The sequence below is a fragment of the Mustelus asterias genome, unplaced genomic scaffold (genome assembly GCF_964213995.1).
Source record: "Mustelus asterias unplaced genomic scaffold, sMusAst1.hap1.1 HAP1_SCAFFOLD_198, whole genome shotgun sequence".
Classification (NCBI taxonomy): Eukaryota; Metazoa; Chordata; class Chondrichthyes; order Carcharhiniformes; family Triakidae; genus Mustelus; species Mustelus asterias.
In genome coordinates, this window is record NW_027590190.1 from 178,393 (window position 1) to 201,520 (window position 23,128).

Below are 23,128 nucleotides of genomic sequence, written 5' to 3' on the forward strand. Positions count from 1 at the left end.
GGACGTAGGGAAGTTGTTTCCATTAGCAGGGGAGACCAGGACGCGGGGGCACAGCCTTAGAATAAAAGGGAGTCACTTTAGAACAGAGATGAGGAGAAATTTCTTCAGCCAGAGAGTGGTAGGTCTGTGGAATTCATTGCCATAGAGGGCTGTCGAGGCCGAGACGTTGAGCGTCTTCAAGACAGAAATTGATAAATTCTTGATTTCTCGAGGAATTAAGGGCTATGGGGAGAGAGCGGGTAAATGGAGTTGAAATCAACCATGATTGAATGGTGGAGTGGACTCGATGGGCCGAATGGCCTTACTTCCGCTCCTATGTCTTATGGTCTTAAACAACACAGGTTAAAGTCCAACAGGTTTATCTGGTAGCAAATAAACCTGTTGGACTTTAACCTGGTGTTGTTAAACTTCTTACTGTGTTTACCCCAGTCCAACGTCGGCATCTCCACATCATAACTAAAGCAGAACATCTTTACTCCTGTGTTCAATTTCTCTCATAATAAAGGATAACATTCCATTTGTAAGAACTTTGATTTATTTGAACTAAGATTTATGGGGGTTCTCTTGTTTACAATAACCTCCCTCATCATAAATCACACCAGGTTCCAGTGACTTAACCAAATGGCAAGAAAGAACACTTTAAATCGTGAATTCAGAAAGTTTATTAATCATTAAAAATGTAACAAGTCAGAAAGATAAAACAGAGTGTCGATTAACAGTTAATAGAGAAAGAATAGAAAAATGTTGAAAGCCCATCTTAGCCAATTCCCATAAATCTTCAATTATAAACTAAAATAGACACGAGTTTTCAGATGATTTGAAAAGAAATGAATTGTCTGCTGAAAGGGTTAACTTTTCTACAGAACCTAAAGGGATGGGGAGTGAGCAGAAAAAAATTGGCACACAATAATACCACTTTACACAAGTAAAAAAATCAAAACAAACTAGATTGTAAACTTCAGCTCTTCATTTTTTTGTTATATTCCACAACCTAATTATTTTAATTTGATCAGTTTTTTTAGGGATGGATAACTTCTGTTCTTTATAAACTGCTTCACTCATTTTGTTGATTCCACATGGGCTCGGAGAATCAGAACCCAGACTTTATCATCCTTATCCTTTTTCCCCTTTTGCCACCACTCCCTCTGTTTTGCAGGAAGGTCGTAGGGATTCCAATCAGAACTAATCATTTTATCATAAAAGTTAAATACTGTGGATGCTGGAATCTGAAACAACAACAGAAAATGGTGGAAAATCTCAGCAGGTCTGACAGTATCTGTGGAGACAGAATAGAGTCAATGTTTAAAGTATGGATGACCCTTCATAAGAGCGGTTATGAAGTGTCTTCCAGACTCGAAACGTTGGCTGTATTCTCTAATAATTTTATCGATACGTTTCTTGTTCTTAGTTTCCAAACAGCAGGTAAGAGACCTGTCCAGTCCTCACTCGCGCTCTGATTTTTTCACTGGCCATGCTTGAGTCAGTTTATAACCATTAGAATCTACTCAGAGGTCTGCTTTTCAGTCCAGTGCTATTTGGAGTATACCGTTACTTCACCGACTAACGGGTCACAAGTCCCTCAAAGTTCTTATCACAAATTTGGGATAAAATAATTTAAACAATGCCTGAGAATGCTTTTTAACTTCTTAACCAACTATCTCCCACTGTTTGTTGATTGGTCAGACCTTCTCTTCACAGATTCGGGTATCTCAGCCACTGAACACCAGCCGGTCCTGGAATAAGTTTAATTCTAACTCATTCTGAGTAAATATTCTCACCAGGTCCTCTGTTGGGCACTAAGCAGCTTTAATGGTCCGTGATTGCAGAAACTGAGCAGTCACAGGAATGTGGTCAAGATAGTCCAGTCCCATAATGCCTCACATTCAATCTGCAGTCCTTCAATTATAACATATGTGGCTGTATGTAGCTGCCTCGACCATGGTCAACCCCAACACTGCCTTCCTGAACTGTTACAATGCCTGAGGTGTAAGTAAGCCCACAGTGCTGTTAGGGAGGGATTTCCAGCTACACATTCCAGACTTTCACTGGACTGCAGATGGATACCAGATTGACATATTCCATTCAACCACTCCCAAGGTGAGTTATTCCAATTCCTTTATTGTCCAGGACAATATATTCACAATATCATTAAAACAGGAATTAAACATTCCCATTTGGTTTCAGGTTCTAACATATTCTGTTAGTTTGTTCTTTATTGTCAATGTCAGGCTGGGGTTGTTTCCCTTGGAGCAAAGGAGGTTGAGAGGAGATTTGATAGAGGTGGACAAGATTCTGACAGGTTTAGATAAGGTGGACAAAGAAAAGCTCTTCCCATTAACTGAAGGGACAAGGACAAGGGGGACACAGATTTAAAGTTTCAGGTGAGAGATGTAGGGAGGGATGTGAGGAAGAAAATGTTGATGCAGCGAATGGTAATGACCTGGAACTCGCTGCCTATGAGGGTGGAGGAAGTGGAGACAATAAACAATTACAAAGGAAATTGGATGAGCATTTGGGGGAGTTTCAAACAGAAATGCTGACGAAATATCTCTGAATTTCCTAACATCCTGTCACTCTGTGATCCTTTGAAATTTGAAACCAGGTATTCACAACAAGACTCAAAGAGCATCAGCCCACTGGAGGGAAAGTTGTGAGACCGGCCAGTCCAGCAGAAAGAAACCCTCTGACCCTCCCCATTGACCAACTGTGAGAATGAACAAAATGCAGTCCTGGATGTAATTGAGAGCAGAAACAATAACAGCAGAATCCAACCCCTGTGAACTTGTTGGTGCCTCAGCAGCCGTGATGAAATTCTGAACACTTTTTATACACTGAGCAGGTGGACAGTTTCTCCCCAGTGTAACTTCACTGATATCTCAACAGGTGGGATAACTGAGTGAATTCCTTCCCACACTCAGAGCAGGTGAATGGTCTCTCCCCAGTGTGAATTCGCTGGTGTCTCCGCAGGTGGGATGACTGAGTGAATCTCTTCCCACACTGAGAGCAGGTGAACGGCCTCTCTCCAGTGTGAATTTGCTGGTGTTTCTGCTGGGTGGATAACTGACTGAAACCCTTCCCACACTGAGAGCAGGTAAATGGTCTCTCCCCAATGTGAACTCGCTGGTGTCTCCGCAGGACGGATGACCGAGTGAATCCCTTCCCACACTGAGAGCAGGTGAATGGCCTCTCCCCAGTGTGAACTCGCTGGTGTGTCCGCAGGTCGGATGAACGAGTAAATCCCTTCCCACAATGAGAGCAGGTGAATGGCCTCTCCCCGGTGTGAATGTGCTGATGTGTCCGCAGGTCGGATGACCGAGTGAATCTCTTCCCACAATGAGAGCAGATGAATGGCCTCTCCCCGGTGTGAACTCGCTGGTGTGTCTGCAGGTTGGAAAACTGACTGAACCCCTTCCCACACCGAGAGCAGATAAACAGCCTCTCCCCAGTGTGAATTCGCTGGTGTCTCTGCAAAGTGGATAACACAGTGAATCCCTTTCCACACTGAGAGCAGGTGAACGGTCTCTCTCCGGTGTGAACTCGCTTGTGTGACTGCAGGCTGGGCAACAGAGCGAATCCCTCCCCACACTGAGAGCAGATGAATGGCCTCTCCCCAGTGTGGCTGCGCCGATGAGCATCCAGCAGAGAGGGGGCTCTGTATCTCTTTCCACAGTCTGCACATTTCCATGGTTTCTCCATGGTCCTTGCCTCTCCCTTGGGTGGCCAATAAGTTGAAGCCTTGTCCACACACAGAACACGGGTAGAGTCTCTCCCCGCTGTGAATGATGTGATATTTATTCAGGCTGTGTAACTGGTTAAAGCTCTTTATGTGGAGATGCCGGCGTTGGACTGGGGTAAACACAGTGGCTTTTGCTACCAAATAAACCTGTTGGACTTTAACCTGGTGTTGTTAAACTTCTTAGTAAAGCTCTTTAGTCAGTGCACTGGAACACACTCACTGGGGTGTGGCAGTGTGTTGCTGCTTTTCCACTCACTGATGGCCGAAGTCTTTTCAAATCGAAGTGGAAGGTTTAATCTGAAGCTCAGTGGCCAACTTCCGCATTGAGACGTCACAATGGAGCGCTGCCTCAATCAGCCAATAGGAATTACTCGACACCGCAGTGACGTGTCGGGGTTCCATGGCGCAGGCCCGGTTCGCGGACCCGGGAGCCCCGCCCCCACCCATTGTTCCCCTCCCCCCTACACCTCCTCCAGCCACGGTTTCCAGGCAACCGGCTGACGGCTCCGGCCAGAACGAGAAGCCGCTCGGTGATCTCCCCCTCCCCCCTCTCTCTCCGGCGGCTGCGGCTCCAAAAAGAGATCGAGAGCGACCGCTGGCGGCAGCCGCACCCGACAGCTCGGCTCAGCAGCGCTTTCTGCGCCTGCGCGCTGGGCTGCCAGCTGAGGGAGTGGGGGAGGGGACTTTGCAAAATCTCTTCCCATCATTTTCTTCCCAGTCCCGCAGTTTGATTTGAAACAGAACAGCTTCTGTTTGTAGCTTCACCACAGACTCAAACTTCACCACAGACTCAAACTTCACCACAGACTCAAACTTCACCACAGACTCAAACTTCACCACAGACTCAAACTTCACCACAGACTCAAACTTCACACACAGACTCAAACTTCACACACAGACTCAAACTTCACCACAGACTCAAACTTCACACAGACTCAAACTTCACCACAGACTCAAACTTCACCACAGACTCAAACTTCACCACAGACTCAAACTTCACCACCACAGACTCAAACTTCACCACAGACTCAAACTTCACCACAGACTCAAACTTCACCACAGACTCAAACTTCACCACAGACTCAAACTTCACCACAGACTCAAACTTCACACACACTCAAACTTCACACAGACTCAAACTTCACACACAGACTCAAACTTCACCACAGACTCAAACTTCACACACAGACTCAAACTTCACCACAGACTCAAACTTCACCACAGACTCAAACTTCACACACAGACTCAAACTTCACACACAGACTCAAACTTCACACACAGACTCAAACTTCACACACAGACTCAAACTTCACCACAGACTCAAACTTCACACAGACTCAAACTTCACCACAGACTCAAACTTCACCACAGACTCAAACTTCACCACAGACTCAAACTTCACCACCACAGACTCAAACTTCACCACAGACTCAAATTTCACCACAGACTCAAACTTCACCACAGACTCAAACTTCACCACAGACTCAAACTTCACCACAGACTCAAACTTCACACACACTCAAACTTCACACAGACTCAAACTTCACACACAGACTCAAACTTCACACACAGACTCAAACTTCACCACAGACTCAAACTTCACACACAGACTCAAACTTCACCACAGACTCAAACTTCACCACAGACTCAAACTTCACACACAGACTCAAACTTCACACACAGGCTCAAACTTCACCACAGACTCAAACTTCACCACAGACTCAAACTTCACCACAGACTCAAACTTCACACACAGACTCAAACTTCACCACAGACTCAAACTTCACCACACAGACTCAAACTTCACACACAGACTCAAACTTCACCACAGACTCAAACTTCACACACAGACTCAAACTTCACACACAGACTCAAACTTCACACACAGACTCAAACTTCATCCTCTGGACAACATCTGTGAGGAAAACACTTTATTTCTCCCCCTGGGAAATACAGAGACAGAGAAATTCTCTGGAACTGGAATTAGAGACAAATATACTGAGGGGGAAATGTTTGTGATTTTGTGGAACCTGTTTTTATTGTCTTAGCTTTTTAAAGTGTAATTTATCCTGTCTATTCAAATACTGTTTCTTAATGCATGATTCAGTGATGTTAATTTTAGATTAATTTTTAATGTAAAATTTTTAAAAATGAAACATTGTCTTTTAGTTTATTCTATTGGGATTTGTGGGAATTTGCTGATTATAAGGTGACCATGAGGATCGTAACAACATTGATATGTCTGGTGTTGTTATATGGTGCATATGATGTGGAGATGCCGGTGTTGGACTGGGGTGGGCACAGTAAGAAGTCTCACAACACCTGGTTAAAGTCCAACGGGTTTATTTGGAATCACGAGCTTTCAGAGCGCTGCTCCTTCTCACCTGATGAAGGGGCAGCGCTCTGAAAGCTTGTGATTCCAAATAAACCTGTTGGACTTTAACCTGGTGTTGTGAGACTTCTTACTATATGGTGCATAATGGGTATATTATTTATGGATTTGTATTACAGTTGATGTTGTTTAATTCCAGAATAGTATTGTAACTACTCTGTATATTTTCCAGTCAAAGAGTCAGCAGAGCACAAGATAAATCAATTCAGCAGCTTGACTCCGTGCCCAGTCTCTGTCGGGGAATCCACTCGGTGCCATTTGTCCTCGATATCCCTGTTCCCCAGTACGTTTCATTCCTTCAAGTGCCCGACCAATTTTATTTTGAAATCACTGGTCGTCTCCACTTCCACCACTCTCATCATCAGTGAGTTCCAGAACATGATTGTTTGCTCCCTAAGTCAAGTTCTTCCGCACCCATCTGTATCTCTAATCATGTAATAGAGTGCTGAATATTGCATACATTTTTAGTTCACTAAATATGCAAATGTTTTATATGCTTAGACACAAGCCTGTGTGAAGATTTCAGGAATATGTGTCCTGTACAGGAAACAGTCGGCACGGATCTGTCGATTAGGATGAATCAGCACCCTCAGGAAAATGTTAGACCTCAAATAGACAAAGGTGAGAATGGAGGGAGAGTGTTTGGGATGGAGATTTACAAATTTTCAAGAATGAGAGGAAAGAATGTTCCACAGAAACTAGAATTGTCTGTTCTGAGTTTTTATCCTGTACTGACAGCAATGATTCTTGTGAATTTCTTTCACAGGCTATTAGAAGGGGAGAATTTACAGACACAAATCTCAACAAACATGACGTTAGGATCTGACAGAGTCACCCAATTATTCAGGATCTGAATACCATCGGCATTTGAAACTAGAATGGAAAATGTTTGTCTGTCCCTTCAAACTGTTTAAACGTCAGTGTGACTGGAAAATCACTGAGACACAGACACTCGAGTGAGAGTATTCCAGTGAACTGACTGTGGAAAGAGCTTTAACCAGTTACACAGCCTGGAAAAGATTGAAGGATTCACAGTGAGGAGAGAGACCATGTACGTGTTATCTGTGGGGTCAAACCTTCATCTGAACCTGGAGATGTACAAACACACTCAGACCATGGAAATGTAGGGACTGTGGGAAGGGATTCAATTGTCCCTCGAAGCTGGAAACCCTTCGATGCAGCCTCACTGTGGAGATACCGTTCACCTGCTCTGAGTTTGGAAGGGGATTTCGTGATTCATCCACCCTGAGGAATCACCAGCGACTTCACATCAGGGAGAGGCCATTCACCTGCTCTGAGTGTGGGAAGAAATTCAGCGATTCGTCTGCCCTGCTGACACACCAGCGGGTTCACAATGGGGAGAGACCATTCACCTGTTGTGTGTGTGGAAAGGGATTCACTCAGTCATCTACCCTGCAGAACCACCAGCGATTTCACACGGGTGAGGGACTGTCCCCCTGCTCAGAGCGTGGGAAGGGATTCACTCACTCATCCCTCCCGCTGACACACCAACGCATTCACACTGGGCCGAGGCCATTCATCTGCTCCGAGTGTGGGAAGGGATTCACTCAATTATCTAGTCTGCTGAGACACAAAGGATTACACACTGGGGAAAGGCCATTCATCTGATGTGTGTGTGGGAAGTGACTCAGTCAATCATCCAGTCTGCTGGAATACTGAGGCACCTCCCCCAATAAGAAACCTGTTCAATGCTCTGACTGTGGGAGCTGCTTTAAGACCTTAGCCTACCTGAGGGTCGACCAGCGCATTCACACTGAGGAGACCCCGTTCAGGCGCTCTCACTGTGCAAAGAGGGTTAGAACATCATCTGACCTACTGAAACATCAGGGAATTCACACTGGGGAGAGACCCTGATAATTCCCACTCACTTTCAGCGATTTCTCATAAAACCTACCAGATTGGAAGCTTCTGCCTGAAATTTTATTTTCCCTCAGTTTCCAAACTGAGACCATTCACCTGCTCAGTGTGTGGGAAAGGATTCACTTGTTCACCCAAGCTGCTGAGACACCATGGCAGTCACAACCATTAGTGACCTTTCAGATGCTCTGACTGTGGCTGTTAATTATATCAATAGAGGTTAAGTTTATTCAGATGGAGGGCACTGATTAGATAGTTATGAGCAGGTAAAAAGTGGGACTCACTAATATAACTTGGAGTCAGAGTTGAACCTGTAATGTTTGATTCTGTGAACAAATCTAGACCAAGTAAAGATTGACTCCACCCCAAGGCTGTCAGGATTATAACATGGTAACAGAAAATGCTTGTCTAATGGTGAAGGTTGGAAACTAAAAGAAAGTATATTTCAGACAGAAGTTTACAATCCCAGCAGCTTTTGTGAGAAATGAGTGAAAGGCAGTGGGAATTGTCAGGGTCTGATTACCTGCTGATGCTCTCGGAGTCTGAACCATACAACCAGTGGAAGAATGAAGTGGCGATGTGGACACGGGTTACATCCCGATCAAGGAGGAAACAAGATCTGGCCTTGGCATTGTCACTTCCTAACACAAGGAAAATCAGCAACAAAGCATTTTCTGATCAGCCAAACTGCAAGTTGATAACTGCACTGGCACGGATGATTCATGTAAAGAATTCACTTCAGGTGGTTGGAGGGTAGAATCCCTGTCAATTGGTCTATGGGAGAAATCCCTGATTCCCCTCTGTGCCGGGCGATCGCCCTCCTGCTTTAAAGGGATACAATTAGTTCCATTTTCAGTCATCAATTATCTGATTGTTCCATGAAAAGAATTGCTCGAAGCAACAAATTATTGGAGATACCAGAAGAGGGTTTCTTCATGTGTAACGTTTGTGTTGAAGAAGAAAAACCATCTTTTTCTTCGATTTGTTTTGAAACACTGTTTGTGTGAATTTTTGCGATCCCGGTCAGGACTGTTAACGTTTGCAGAGAAATTCGAACACCCAGTGATTAACTGAAAGAATTACATCACAAGATTCCACATTTTTAAACAAAAACAAACTTTACTGTATGTTTAAATAAAATTTAAAAAGACAACACTACAAATTGAATACTACACTCAATGAAGATTTATGATATAAACCTAGTTCTATTTTTTTACCTCACCCCAAGAGTTTCTTTATACTTAATGATATCTTGAGGTTTCATTCACTTCTGTTCCTAGGACCATCCCAAAGGTATGCTAAAGCTCTCCACAATTCACTTTAATTCTCCCCAGTACTCCAGATATTCTCCAAGCTCCAAGAGTTTATGGGAGTCCATCCATTATCTTTTCACTAAACAAGCCTCCAATTTTCCTTTAAGCTCTCAAACTGTGGACTCCTCAGTCCAAACATGGGCTTCACTGCATTCTTGCTGAGGGATTTAAATGTTGGAAACACCCCTGGTTTCTAATGGTCCTCTAGGCTTCTAGTCCCACAGATGGTTCACAGCTCCTGATCCCACAATTGGTGGCTTCCAAGCTAACTGCAGACTGTCCGCTGGAACCAGGTCATTGATTGGAAAGGACTCAAAAGGTTACGGGGAAAAGGCAGGAGAATGGGATTGAGATTTATCAGCCATGATTGAATGGCACAGCAGATTCGATGGGCCGAATAGCCTAATCCTGCTCCTATATCATATGGTCTAATTCTAACCAAGGCTCCACCCTGAATCACATATCCCCATGGTAACAGAGACGATTGAATATCTAACAGATGTTCAGCTTCAAAATTGGACCTTTTTTCCTGAGGTCTGCATGAAGAATTCACCTGACAAAAACAGTACAATAATTGTCAGACCCAATGTCTCCAGCTAAAAGATCCAGCTGACCTTTTACAGTTCTTACCTCTCGAGTTTTGACTTCTGAAACCAACACGGGCCATGCTTTGTGACTGCGAATTCCCTGAGGGTGTTTTCATCAGATTCTCAATCCAGGTTTTCCATTTTTTAAAAGCAATTCTTGCAACTAATTCATATTTCTAAAACATAGGAATTATAAAATTAGATTTTTGTAACAAAAACAGGAAGAAATGGAAATGTATCACCTTCATAATATCCCATTTAGAATATTACAATATACAACATGCTGTATATCTTAACAACAGCCATGATCTTATTGAATGGCGGAGCAGGCTCGAAGGGCCAAATGGCCTCCTCCTGTTCCTAAATCCATTGTTTTCCTCTGTTGATCTATCTTATAACCTGCAACAGACACAATAATCCCTCCATTGTCCACTTCACAGTCACAAGTCCAGCTTGGTAACAGCACACTGCTGGGTTCCATGTCCAGGAATTCAGTCCACTGAAGATGGAAATTACTGCTTGCAGTGTTTTCTGAAACTTTTCTTTTTACAATAATTATAGTCCAAAGTTCCTCCTGCAAAAGGAGAGTCTTCACTGCTGTTCATTTGTGAATTTTCAAGTTCTATTTTGAAAACAGTCTGTACAGAGTTCACATTTTGAAATTTATTTTCTTCCATGTTTGCAGTTCCTCCATTGTTTAAATCCAGAGAGAATATTCCACTCAATTCCACATTGAAACTGTCTTCTTCTTGCTCAGTTATAGCTGATTCCTTTATTGTCCAGGACAATATATTCACAATATCTTTAAAACAGAAATTAAACATTCCCATTTGATTCCAGACAGTAACATATTCTGTTAGTTTGTTCTTTATTGTCAATGTCAGGCTGGGGTTGTTCCCCTTGGAGCAAAGGAGGTTGAGGGGAGATTTGATAGAGGTGGACAAGATTCTGACAGGTTTAGATAAGGTGGACAAAGAAAAGCTGTTCCCATTAGCTGAAGGGACAAGGACGAGGGGGGACACAGATTTCTTGTTTTGGGTCAGAGATGCAAGGGGGGTGGGGGGGAGGTGTGAGGAAGAATATTCTGATGCAGCGAATGGTAATGACCTGGAACTCGCTGCCTACGAGGGTGGAGGAAGTGGAGACAATAAACAATTACAAAGGAAATTGGATGAGCATTTGGGATGTTCCAAACAGAACGAAGAACAAAGAAAATTTTGTTTTCTCAAAGAAAACAAAAAAAAACAAAAAAAAAGAACAAAGAAAATCCATCAAGACATCATTTGACTGAAGTGTGGCAGAAAGGGACCTACACAGGGTTGGAGTCGGTGGGATTTGGCGGGGGGAACTCTCCACCGGTTGGGGATATACCAGGTACAGACGAGGATGGCTGTGGTTGTTGGAAGTCAGTCATCACTGCAAGGGTCACTGCAGGGTTCATCTAAAACTCTGCTGGCCATGTTTAAACTCACATTAAGTGTTATTCCACTATCACCCTTGTGCACGATGATCCACCCAGTAAAGCAACAACTTAATATTAAAATTCTCATCCTTGGTTGCAAATCACTCCATGATCTTGCCTGTCCCAATATCTATAATCTCCGATAAGCCCCACAACCCTCAATATATTACACTGCTCTAATTCTGGTCTTTAGTTTGTCCCTGACCTTGCTTCACCATTGCAAGCTCTACCTTCAGTTGCTTAGGCTCCAACCTCTGGAATACCATCCCTACACGTCTCCAACTCTCCACCTCGCTTTACTCCTTTAACACACCCCTTAAAATCTACCATTTTGACCAAACCTTTGGTCATCTAACCTAGTATCTTCTTTGTGGCTCAATATCATACTTTATTTTACAATGCTCCTTGGATGTTTTATTACTTTAAGGCACTATATAAATATATTTTGTTGTTCCTCATGTCTCCTGGGCCTAATCATTTTCAGCTGCTTCATTAATTACCGTCTCCCCACCGTAGGGTGGGAAACAGGGATGTTCACTGATGATTGCAGTGTATATGACCATTCACAACTCTGAATACTGAAGCTGCCCGCATGCAGCGCAGGACCAGGACAACATTCAGGTTGTCAATTCATATTGACACCACATAATTATCAGGAAATATCTATTTCCAGCAAGAAAATCTAACCATCTTCCCTTGATATTCAATGACATTACCATCAGTGAATGTCCCACCAGCAATAACTTTGGGGTTACCATTGACCAGTCATTTAAATACTGTGGTTACAAGAGCAGATCAGAGGTTGGGAGTTTTGTGGCAGGTTACTCACTTAATGACTCCCCAAAGGCTTGCCATGATTCACAAGGTATAAATCAGGAGTAAGGTGGAATATTCCCTACCTGGATGAGTGTATCTGCAACAATTTTGTAGATCCTATCCAGGACAAAGTAGCTCGCCTGATCAGCATCTCAAATACCACCTTAAACATCCACTCTCCACCATTAGCCCACAATGGTGGCAGTGTATCCCACAGATTAGATGCACTGCAAGAAATCACCAAGGCTGTTTTCACAGCATGTTCCAAACCCTAACTTCTACCACTTGAAAAACAAGTGCAGCCAGCGTTTGGGAATGTCACCATCTGCAAATTGTACTCCACATCACATACCATTCTGACTTGAAAATCAATCACCATTCCTTCTCTGTCACTGCATCAAATTCCTGGAACTCCCTAACAGCGTTGTGGGTATACCTACACCAGATGGATTGCAGCGATTCAAGAAAGTGGCTCACTTTCTTCACAAGGGCAATTAGTGATGCGCAATGAATGTTGGCCTTGCCAGTCACATTCACATCCCCTGAAAGAATAAAACAAAATCCTCATCCCTGGTATCATTCTCAGTCATGAGTACTGCAATTATCAATGAACAGCTCCGCTTTCGACTTTATGATGGGGGGGGAAGGTCATTGGTGGAGCAACTGAGGATGGATGGGCCTCGGACACTACCCTGGGGCTGAGATGATTGGCCTCCAACAACCGCGATCATCCTCCTCTGTGCGGGATGTGGCTCTCGCCGGTGGAGAGTTTCCCCGATTCCCATTGACTTCAATGTTAATAGGGTTGCTTGATGGCACGCACAGTCAAATGCTGCCTTGATGTCAATGGCAATCACTCCAACATCACCCAGTTCAACTCTTTTGTCCATGTTTGGACAAAGGCTGTAAATGAGGCAGGAGGTGAGTGGTCCTCGGTGGAACCCAAAATGAGCATCAGTGAGCAGGTTATTGCTGTATAAATGCTGCTTGATCGCACCGTTGGCAACAACATCTTCCATCATTTTGCTGATGAGCGAGACTCGAGACATTGGAGGGCAGTTGGCCAGTTTGGATTTTTCCTTATCCATCGCCTTCAGCTGTTTATTGATATCCCTTGAAGTGAATCGAATTGGCTGAAGATGGGCATCTGTGATACGAGGGACCTCAGGATGGATAATCCATATGGAGAGATTAGAGAAGCTGGAATTGCACTCTATAGAGCAGGAAAGGTTAAGGAAAGATTTAATAGAGATATTCAAACTTTTGAGAGGTTTTGATAAAATGCATGTCTGTTTCCATTGGTTTAGAACCAAAAGACATCGGGTGGAATTTCATGAAAAAAATTCGAAGTGCTGAATGAGTGAGAAAAGTTTCAAACTCGTTTCTTGGCAAATTTAAAAAAGCAATCTTGTGGCACTTAGTCAAAAACAGTCACAATATAATCCTCACTGCAGGAGGAAGGGGAGGAACCTAAACTTGCTGGGGAAGCCAGCTGCTGATCTGGAGGGGTGTCATTGTGCATGCGCTCCATCCTCCCAGTTTCCATCTTCAGTGGACATGCCCCCCTCCCCACAGAAATCGCCCCGCCAATCTCCTCATCTGTAGCGTTTCCCCCAAATCACCAACCCCTCCTCCCAATCAGCATCCCTGCAGAGTTCCCCCTCTCGCCCCCTCCCCGATCACCACCCCTGCAGAGTTTCTCCGACAACCAGCTCCCTCCCCCATCAGGACTCCTGCAGAGCTCCCCCCCCACTAACCCCCTCCTCAATCACCACCCCTGCAGAATTTCCCAATCACCACTCCCTCCCCCGAGTCAGCTTCACCGTCCCACGGAGTGACCCAGGGGTCCATTGGCGCCTCGAGGGAGGAGGGGGACCTGGGGACGGTGCTGGGGCCTTCCACCTGGGGGATTCCGGCCGATGGGATGCAGGGCTTTCCGACTCCCCCATTCCTGACACCGGTGCATCTCAAGAGCAGCAGGGTGAACAGCAAGGCAAGGATACATCCATATCACCAGGAAGACGGCTGGACCCCTCTAGGTCCCAGCTCTCCAGCAGACGCCTGCCAGCGGCATCACAGGCAAATGGGTGCGGAGTGCAGCTGGCTGCCTCCAGTTCTGATGTGCATCCTGGGGGGGACGTGTTGATGTGGCGCTGGACCACGGGAGATGGAGATGTTGTGGGATCGCCAGGAGGGCACGGGTGAAAGTCTATATGAGAAAGGTTCAGGGAATTGGGCTCGGTTGATGATTACATCCACCTGTTTTATAGCACTGTTAACTATCGGCCCTTCGTGTTATTGCATTGTTAGTTTCACCAATAAATGTCCAAAGATGTGCAGGTTAGGTTGATTGGCCATACTAAATTGATCCTAGTGTCAGGGGGATTAGCAGGGTAAATGTGAGTTTACGGGAGTAGGGCCTGGGTGGGATTGTGGTCGGAACAGGCTCGATGGGCTGAATGGCCTCCTTCTGTACTGGAGGGATTCTATTCTATTCTCTATAAAATTACAGCACAGAAACAAGCCCTTTGGCCCTCCAAGCCTGTAGCAACCATGCTGCCCGTCTGAACTAAAACCCCCTACCTTTCCGGGGACCATATCCCTCTATTCCTATGCTATTCATATATTTGTCAAGACACATCTTAAAGTCACTATCGTATCTGCTTCCACTACCTTCCCCGGCAACGAGTTCCAGGCACCCACCACCCTCTGTGTAAAAAACCTGCCTTGTACATCTCCTTTAAACCTTGCCACTCACACCTTAAACCTATGCCCCTGGGAATTGACTCTTCCACCCTGGGAAAAAGCTTCTGATTATCCACTCTGTCCATGCCCCTCATAATCTTGTAGACTTCTATCAGGTTACCCTCCTCAACCTCCGTTGTTCCAGTGAGAACAAACCAAGTTTCTCCAACTTCTCCTCATAGCTAATGCCCTCCACACCAGGCAACATCCTGATAAATATTTTCCATACCCTCTCCAAAGTCTCCACATCCTTCTGGTAGTGTGGTGACCAGAATTGAACACTAGATTCCAAGTGCGGTCTATAAAGCTGCAACATGACTTATCAATTTTTAAACTCAATGCCCTGGCCGATGAAGGCAAGCATGCCGTATGCCTTCTTGATTATCTTCTCCACCTGCATTGCCACTTTCAGTGACCTGTGTACCTGTACACCGAGATCCCTCTGCCTATCAATACTCTTAAGGGTTCTGCCATTTACTGTATGTTTCCCATCTGTATTAGACCTTCCAAAATGCATTACCTCACATTTGTCCGGATTAAACTTCATCTGCCATCTCTCCGCCCAAGTCTCCAACTGATCTATATCCTGCTGTATCCTCTGCCAGTCCCCATCGCTATCCACAATTCCACCAACCTTTGTGTCGTCCACAAACTTACCAATCAAACCAGTTACATTTTCCTCCAAATCATTTATATATATTACAAACAGCAAAAGTCCCAGCACTGATCCCTGAGGAATGTCACTTGTCACAGCCCTCCATTCAGAAATGTACCTTTGCACTGCCAACCTCTGTTTTCTTCTGACTAAATAGCTCGAAACTTCCGAACACCCTGTCACTCTGTGATCCTTGTGACATTTGAAACCAGGTATTCACAAAAAGACTCAAAGAGCATCAGCCCACTGGAGGCTGAGACCAGCCAGTCCAGCACAAAGAAACCCTCTGACCCTTCCCATTGACCAACTGTGAGAATGAACAAAATGCAGTCCTGGAGGCAACTGAGAGCAGAGACAATAACAGCAGAATCCAACCACTGTCATCACTCGTGAACTTGCTGGTGTCTCAGCAGCTCCGATGAAACTCTGAAACGCTTTCCACACTGAGAGCAGGTGAATGGCCTCTCCCCTGTGTGAACTCGCTGGTGTGTCTGCAGGTCAGATGAGTTCGTAAATCCCTTCCCACACTGAGAGCAGATGAATGGTCTCTCCCCAGTATGAACTCGCTGGTGTATCTGCAGGTGGGATGACCGAATGAATCCCTTCCCACACTGAGAGCAGGTGAACGGCCTCTCCCCTGTGTGACGGCGCTGGTGTCTCTGCAGGTCGGCTGACTGAGTGAATTCTTGCCCACACTGAGAGCAGATGAACGGTCTTTCCCCAGTGTGAACTCGTTCGTGCGTCCGCAGGTTGGATGAGTTCATGAATCCCTTCCCACACTGAGAACAGGTGAATGGCCTCTCCCCAGTGTGAACTCGTTGGTGTCTCTGCAGGCTGAATGACCGAGTGAATCCCTCTCCACACTGAGAGCAGGTGAACGGCCTCTCCCCAGTGTGAACTCGCTGGTGTCTCTGCAGGTGGGATGATCGAGTGAATCCCTTCCCACACTGAGAGCAGGTGAATGGTCTCTCTCCAGTGTGAACTCGCTGGTGTGTCAGCAGGCTGGATGACTGAATGAATCCCTGCCCACATTGAGAGCAGGTGAATGGCCTCTCCCCAGTGTGAACTCGCTGGTGTGACTGCAGGTTGGATAACCGAGTGAATCCCTCCCCACACTGCGAGCAGGTGAATGGCCTCTCCCCTGTGTGACGTAGCTGGTGTGATTGCAGGTTGGATACCCGAGTGAATCCCTTCCCACACTGAGAGCAGATGAACGGCCTCTCCCCAGTGTGGCTGCGCCGATGATCTTCCAGCAGGGATGGGTATCTGTATCCCTTCCCACAGTCCACACATTTCCATGGTTTCTCCATGGTGCAGGTGTCCTTACCTCTCTCTTGAGTGAACAATTCGTTGAAACTTCGTCCACACACAGAACAAGATTACAGTCTCTCCCCGTTGTGAATGGTGTGATATTTATTCAGACTGTGTAACTGGTTAAAGCTCTTTAGTCAGTGCATTGGAACACTCTCACTCAAGTGTGTCAGTGTGTTGATGCTTTTTCACTCACACTGACATTTCAAATCTTTTCAAATCGACAGACTGGACAATCATTTCTCCTTCTGGATTCAAAGTTCGATGGTATTGAGGTCCCAAGGAATATGACTCTGTCAGATCTAGACGTGAAGTTTGAGATTTCAGCCTGTGATTCCTCTTTCAATATCCTGTAAAATGAGTTTACAAAAGTCATCAGTGTCAGTACAGGATAGAAATTCAGAACAGACTATTTCTCTGGAACATTCTTTCCTCTCTCATTCCCCAAAAGCTGTAAATCTCCATCCCACACACTCTCTCCCCATTCTCATCAGGTCTGGCAGCATCTGTATGGAGGGAAAATAACTGATGTTTCAGAGCTTTGACAAAGGGTCATCTAGACAAGAAACATCAGCTCTTTTCTCTCCTTACAGATGCTGCCAGACCTGCTGAGATTTTCCAGCATTTTCTCTCTTGGTTTCAGATTCCAGCATCCGCAGTAATTTGCTTTTATAAGGCTGCAGATACCTCCTCCCAAGTAACATGGCGCGTGTGCCCAAGACATCACCACTTGTTTCCCTTATTTCTTTAGCACCCATGGTGCTCTCCGCAGTAAACACAGAGGAGAAGTATTCATTAAAAATCTCACCCATCTCCTGTGGCTCCACACACAGATGGCCATACTGATTTTTAAGGGGATCTCTTCTCTCTCTAGCCACCTTTTTACTCTTAATATAGCCATAGAACCTCTTGGAATTTTCTTTAATCTTACCTGCCAGATCCATATCATACCCTCTTTTTGTCCTCCTGATTTCCCTCTTCAGTATTTTCTTACACTTTTTATAGTCAGAGTGATTCACTTGTCCCCGATTGCCGAAACCCAATGTCTGCTTCCTTCTTTTACCTGATGTGGAGATGCCGGCGTTGGACTGGGGTAAACACAGTAAGAAGTTTAACAACACCAGGTTAAAGTCCAACAGGTTTATTTGCTGGCAAAAGGTGTGGCTTTTGCTACCAAATAAACCTGTTGGACTTTAACCTAGTGTTGTTAAACTTCTTACTTCTTTTACCTGACCAGAGCCTCAATGTCCCTTGTCTGCCAGAGATCCCTAAATTTACCATTCTTTCCCTTCATCTTAACAGGAATATACTGCCCCTGGACTCTTGATATCACACTTTCAAAGCCTCCCAATTGCCAGTCATTCCTTTCCCTTCAAACAAACTCACCTCATCGACATCTGCTCGATCCTGCCTAATGCCCACAAAAGTGGCCCCGCTCCAGTTTAGGGCCTTGACCTGTGGACCTGTCCTATCTGTTTCCAGAACTATTTTGAAACTATTGGTGCTCCCAATAGTGCTCCCTGACTGACACTTCAGTCACTTGCTCCACCTCATTTCTTAACTGTCTAATAGAAAGTGAGTCCAGGAATTGATGATGAAAAATAAGAAGCTGGGAGATGAATTGAACAAGTATTTTGCCTCGGTGTTCACAATAGAGGATACAGTTAAAACTCAGAAACAGCTGGAAATCAGAAAACAGAAGTGTGGGATGAACTCTGAAAAAGCACAATTCCCAGGGAAGTGGTCCTCAGCAAACTGTTGGAGCTGTGGGCTGATGAGTCCTCGGGTCCTGCTGGGCTTCATTCTCGGGTCCTGCTGGGCTTCATTCTCGGGTCTTAACATAGAACATAGAACATAGAACATTACAGCGCAGAACAGGCCCTTCGGCCCACGATGTTGCACCGACCAGTTAAAAAAAAAAACTGTGACCCTCCAACCTAAACCAATTTCTTTTCGTCCATGAACCTATCTACGGATCTCTTAAACGCCCCCAAACTAGGCGCATTTACTACTGATGCTGGCAGGGCATTCCAATCCCTCACCACCCTCTGGGTAAAGAACCTACCCCTGACATCGGTTCTATAACTACCCCCCCTCAATTTAAAGCCATGCCCCCTCGTGCTGGATTTCTCCATCAGAGGAAAAAGGCTATCACTATCCACCCTATCTAAACCTCTAATCATCTTATATGTTTCAATAAGATCCCCTCTTAGCCGCCGCCTTTCCAGCGAAAACAATCCCAAATCCCTCAGCCTCTCCTCATAGGATCTCCCCTCCATACCAGGCAACATCCTGGTAAACCTCCTCTGCACCCTCTCCAAAGCCTCCACATCCTTCCTGTAATGTGGGGACCAGAACTGCACACAGTACTCCAAGTGCGGCCGCACCAGAGTTGTGTACAGTTGCAACATAACGCTACGACTCCTAAATTCAATCCCCCTACCAATAAACGCCAAGACACCATATGCCTTCTTAACAACCTTATCTACTTGATTCCCAACTTTCAGGGATCTATGCACACATACACCTAGATCCCTCTGCTCCTCCACACTATTCAAAGTCCTCCCGTTAGCCCTATACTCAACACATCTGTTATTCCTACCAAAGTGAATTACCTCACACTTCTCCGCATTAAACTCCATCCGCCACAGAGGGAGATCGTTGATGTTCAATTTTCTAAACTGTCCGTCGCCATTACCCGCACTGCGCATGCTTCAGGTCCCGCCCCTCATTCACTCCGATTGGTTGGAGGACCAGCCGCTCCCGGTCGGTCCTCCAGTCCCGCCCCCTCTTCCTATTGGTCCGGAGCTGCCGTCAATCAGTCCCCGGGCATTGTGATGTGGAGCATGCGCAGAGTCATTGCTGTCCTTGGCGCTTGTTTGTCCCGGAGAAGCGGAGTCAGCGTTAGGCGGTGGCTGGGAGGATTTGGAAACACTTTGTGGATCCGCAAACCCTTCAGAATCATTGTCAGCTCCCTGGTTTGCAGCTGCGGGGCTTCTCCCTCCCTCCCTCCCGGGAACAGGCCCAGGTTAACGGCCCCATCCTGGCTCAGCCACTGGAGGATGGTTCACATCAGAGGATGGGGGAGGGGGACAATAAATAAGAGGTTACACTTTGGCCTCAAATCAATGAGGACTCTGATCTCTGGGAAGGAAGGAAACCCTGGGAGGTGGGCGGGGAGGATTCACAAATACCCGCTGGAGGCCCCAACACCCCCAGTAAGAAGCTGCAGCTCCCTGCAGTGACCAGGAGAGAAAATAATTGATTTTATATTCACTCTGTACAAAAGAACTGAACCCAGCCAGAATAGAGAGTGGGAGAAAAGATTTGTGAAGATATTTCACACTGGGTTTGCCAGGCTGACCAACTCTCTGAGAAAATGAAAGGACATCCTTCATGAGTCTGTCGAAGCAGGTGAGCAGTATTGTGTGCGGTGCTGCTGGAACTGTGTGGGTGGACAGGGGCTGGTTGGCAGCCAGAACAGTTGGAAGAGGGTGCTGCACAGATCCATCTTACGGGTGAAACAGCGCCCATACACCATGCAGCCTGGCACACTGGAGTCATGGGACAATCCATTGAAATATGAGCTGGTTGGTCAGTGTGGGAGTTGGTTGCAGGACAGGGAGGAGGGAAAGTGTTCAGGATGAGGATTTACTGCTGCACAGGAACAAGTGAGGAAACGATGTTCCACAGAACATAGTTTCAAATTCCAGCATCCGCAGTAATTTGCTTTGATTCCAAATAAACTTATTGGACTTTAACCTGGTGTTCTGAGACTTCTTACTGTGCAAACTCCACAGAGACAGTCACCCACCGCTGGAATCGAACCCAGACTCAGTGAGGCAGCAGTGCTAACCGCTGTGCCACAGTGAAGGGAGTTTGCCGCAAATTTCGGGTGATAACAATGGACTGGATGTTGCTCAGAATGTGGAGCACTGCAGCAAAGTACAGAGAGACAGAGCAGCAGACTGGACTGAGAAATGGAGTCTGCAGACTGGAACTGGCAGCATGAGGAGAGGTTATTTAGTCTAACACTCACAGCAATCTACAACCCACCCCCATTACCGAGACAGTGAGACAGAGATTACAAACACTCACCAACACAGCTCCAGTGAAACGTCCCAGGAAAAAGGGGGAATCTGTGGCAGTTCCTGTCCTGAAATAGCCCCAGGACTGTCACTCAAACCCCCAACCCGGCCCAGCTCACAGCTCAGCCTCTCAGCTTGCAGCTTCCTGCACCTTGAGCCAACCCTGCCCAGGGGTGGGAGGGATGTGGAACCACAGAGTGGGGGGAGGGGTGACCTCCTGCTGTGCCCCAAATAGTTTCTCCTTCCCCTCCCCCTTGGCTCTCTCAGGTCTGAATGGGGATGTGTTGATGGACATTGCAGAGCCGCACTGAGCTTATCCTGGGTCACCCCCTCCCCCTGGGTTCAGTGTGTTCGGTTCGTTGCTTGTTTCCCTGCTGAACCTTCAGTTAATCAAAAACAGAAAGTGCTGGAAAACCTCAGCAGGTCTGATCGCATCTGTGATCATCCAGACTGGAAGCATTAACTCCATTCTCTCTCCACAGATGCTGTCAGACCTGCTGAGATTTCCAGCATTTTCTGTTTCAGATTCCAGCACCCGCAGTATTTTGCTTTTATCTTCATTTAAACAAGCATTCTTTCATGGCCTTTACCCCCATTGCTCCTTTCCAGAGCTTCCCACCTTCTGCTTTTGTCCCTGACTCCCACATTAACTCTGTCATTCCTTCCCTTTACCCCGCTCACCCTGTCTAAACTCAGGCTCAGAGTTTTCCCGCCATCTCCCCCTCCCCCAGCTCCCACATCCCAACACCCGGAATCTCTAACCCAGCGGTTCCAGTTTGTCTGGTTTGAGTTCAGATTTGCCGCAGCACCGACAGGATTTCACTTCAAACCAGCCGGAACTGACTGCTCACAAATCCCCAAATGTTTCTCCAGCAGCCCGGGCTTGTTAATGTTGTTTAAAGTCAGCGCCCAAATGCAGTTACTCTCCTCAGTTTAAAAAACTTCTCCGTTTAATCCAAAGTATTATTCGCCCCGGACATAAACACAAAATTGTGAACGTTACCCCCCCGCGCCCCCCCCCCCTCCCCCCCAACCAGACCCGAGCTGGGGTGTCCCGAGGAAGAGACATCTGTTTCGGGTGTGACAATTCTTACACATTCTCTGGTTGACATAAAACGGAAAACGCTGGAAATTGCCCCCATTACCGAGATAGTGAGACAGAGATTACAAACACTCACCAACGCAGCTCCACTGAAATGTCCCAGGGAAAAGGGGGAATCTGTGGCTGTTCCTGTCCTGATATCGCCCCAGGACTGTCACTCAAAACCTCAACGCCGCCCAGTTCACAGCAAATTGCTGCTTTTGTCAGAAGGGTCACTTGGACTCGAAACCTCAGCTCTTTTTGTCTCCTTACAGATGCTGCCAGACCTGCTGAGATTTTCCAGCGTTTTCTCTTTTGGCTGGAAATACTCAACAACAGGTTTATTTGGTAGCAAAAGCCACACAAGCTTTCGAGGCTCTGAGCCCCTTCTTCAGGTGAGTGGGAATTCTGTTCACAAACAGAACTTATAAGACACAGACTCAATTTACATGAATAATGGTTGGGATGCGAATACTTACAACTAATCCAGTCTTTAAGAAACAAAACAATGGGAGTGGAGAGAGCATCAAGACAGGCTAAAAAGATGTGTATTGTTTTGTTTCTTAAAGACTGGATTAGTTGTAAGTATTCGCATCCCAACCATTATTCATGTAAATTGAGTCTGTGTCTTATAAGTTCTGTTTGTGAACAGAATTCCCACTCACCTGAAGAAGGGGCTCAGAGCCTCGAAAGCTTGTGTGGCTTTTGCTACCAAATAAACCTGTTGGACTTTAACCTGGTGTTGTTAAACTTCTTACTGTGTTTACCCCAGTCCAACGCCGGCATCTCCACATCATGAATACTCAACAAGTCAGGCAGCCTCTGTGGAGAGAGAAACAGACTGAATGTGACCTGTCATCGGAACTGGGAAATATAATATTATTTCCCGCAACTGAAAGAGACACTTTACAGCCTTCAGAACAAAACTGAGCTCAACAATTTTACACCACAATCTCTGCCCCCATTGTGTTCTGTGTTTCGTTGCTGCTTTTTTCACCTCATTTCCCACTTGTTTACTTTACATTCAGACTATCGCTCACCAGCTATTCACACCTCATCCAGAA

At 45.8% G+C, this 23,128-nt stretch overlaps 1 protein-coding gene across 1 annotated transcript in view; it reads right to left on the reverse strand.

Moving 5' to 3' along the window:
- The window catches only part of LOC144485540 (uncharacterized), a 42,826-nt gene extending 25,816 nt beyond the window's left edge, over positions 1 to 17,010 (reverse strand). The window contains 2 exon segments of the mRNA XM_078203674.1: positions 2,902 to 3,619; positions 15,972 to 17,010. Coding sequence (XP_078059800.1) covers positions 2,902 to 3,619; positions 15,972 to 16,894 — 1,641 coding nt within the window. The 5' untranslated portion in view covers positions 16,895 to 17,010.
- Positions 17,011 to 23,128: the final 6,118 nt, after the last annotated feature.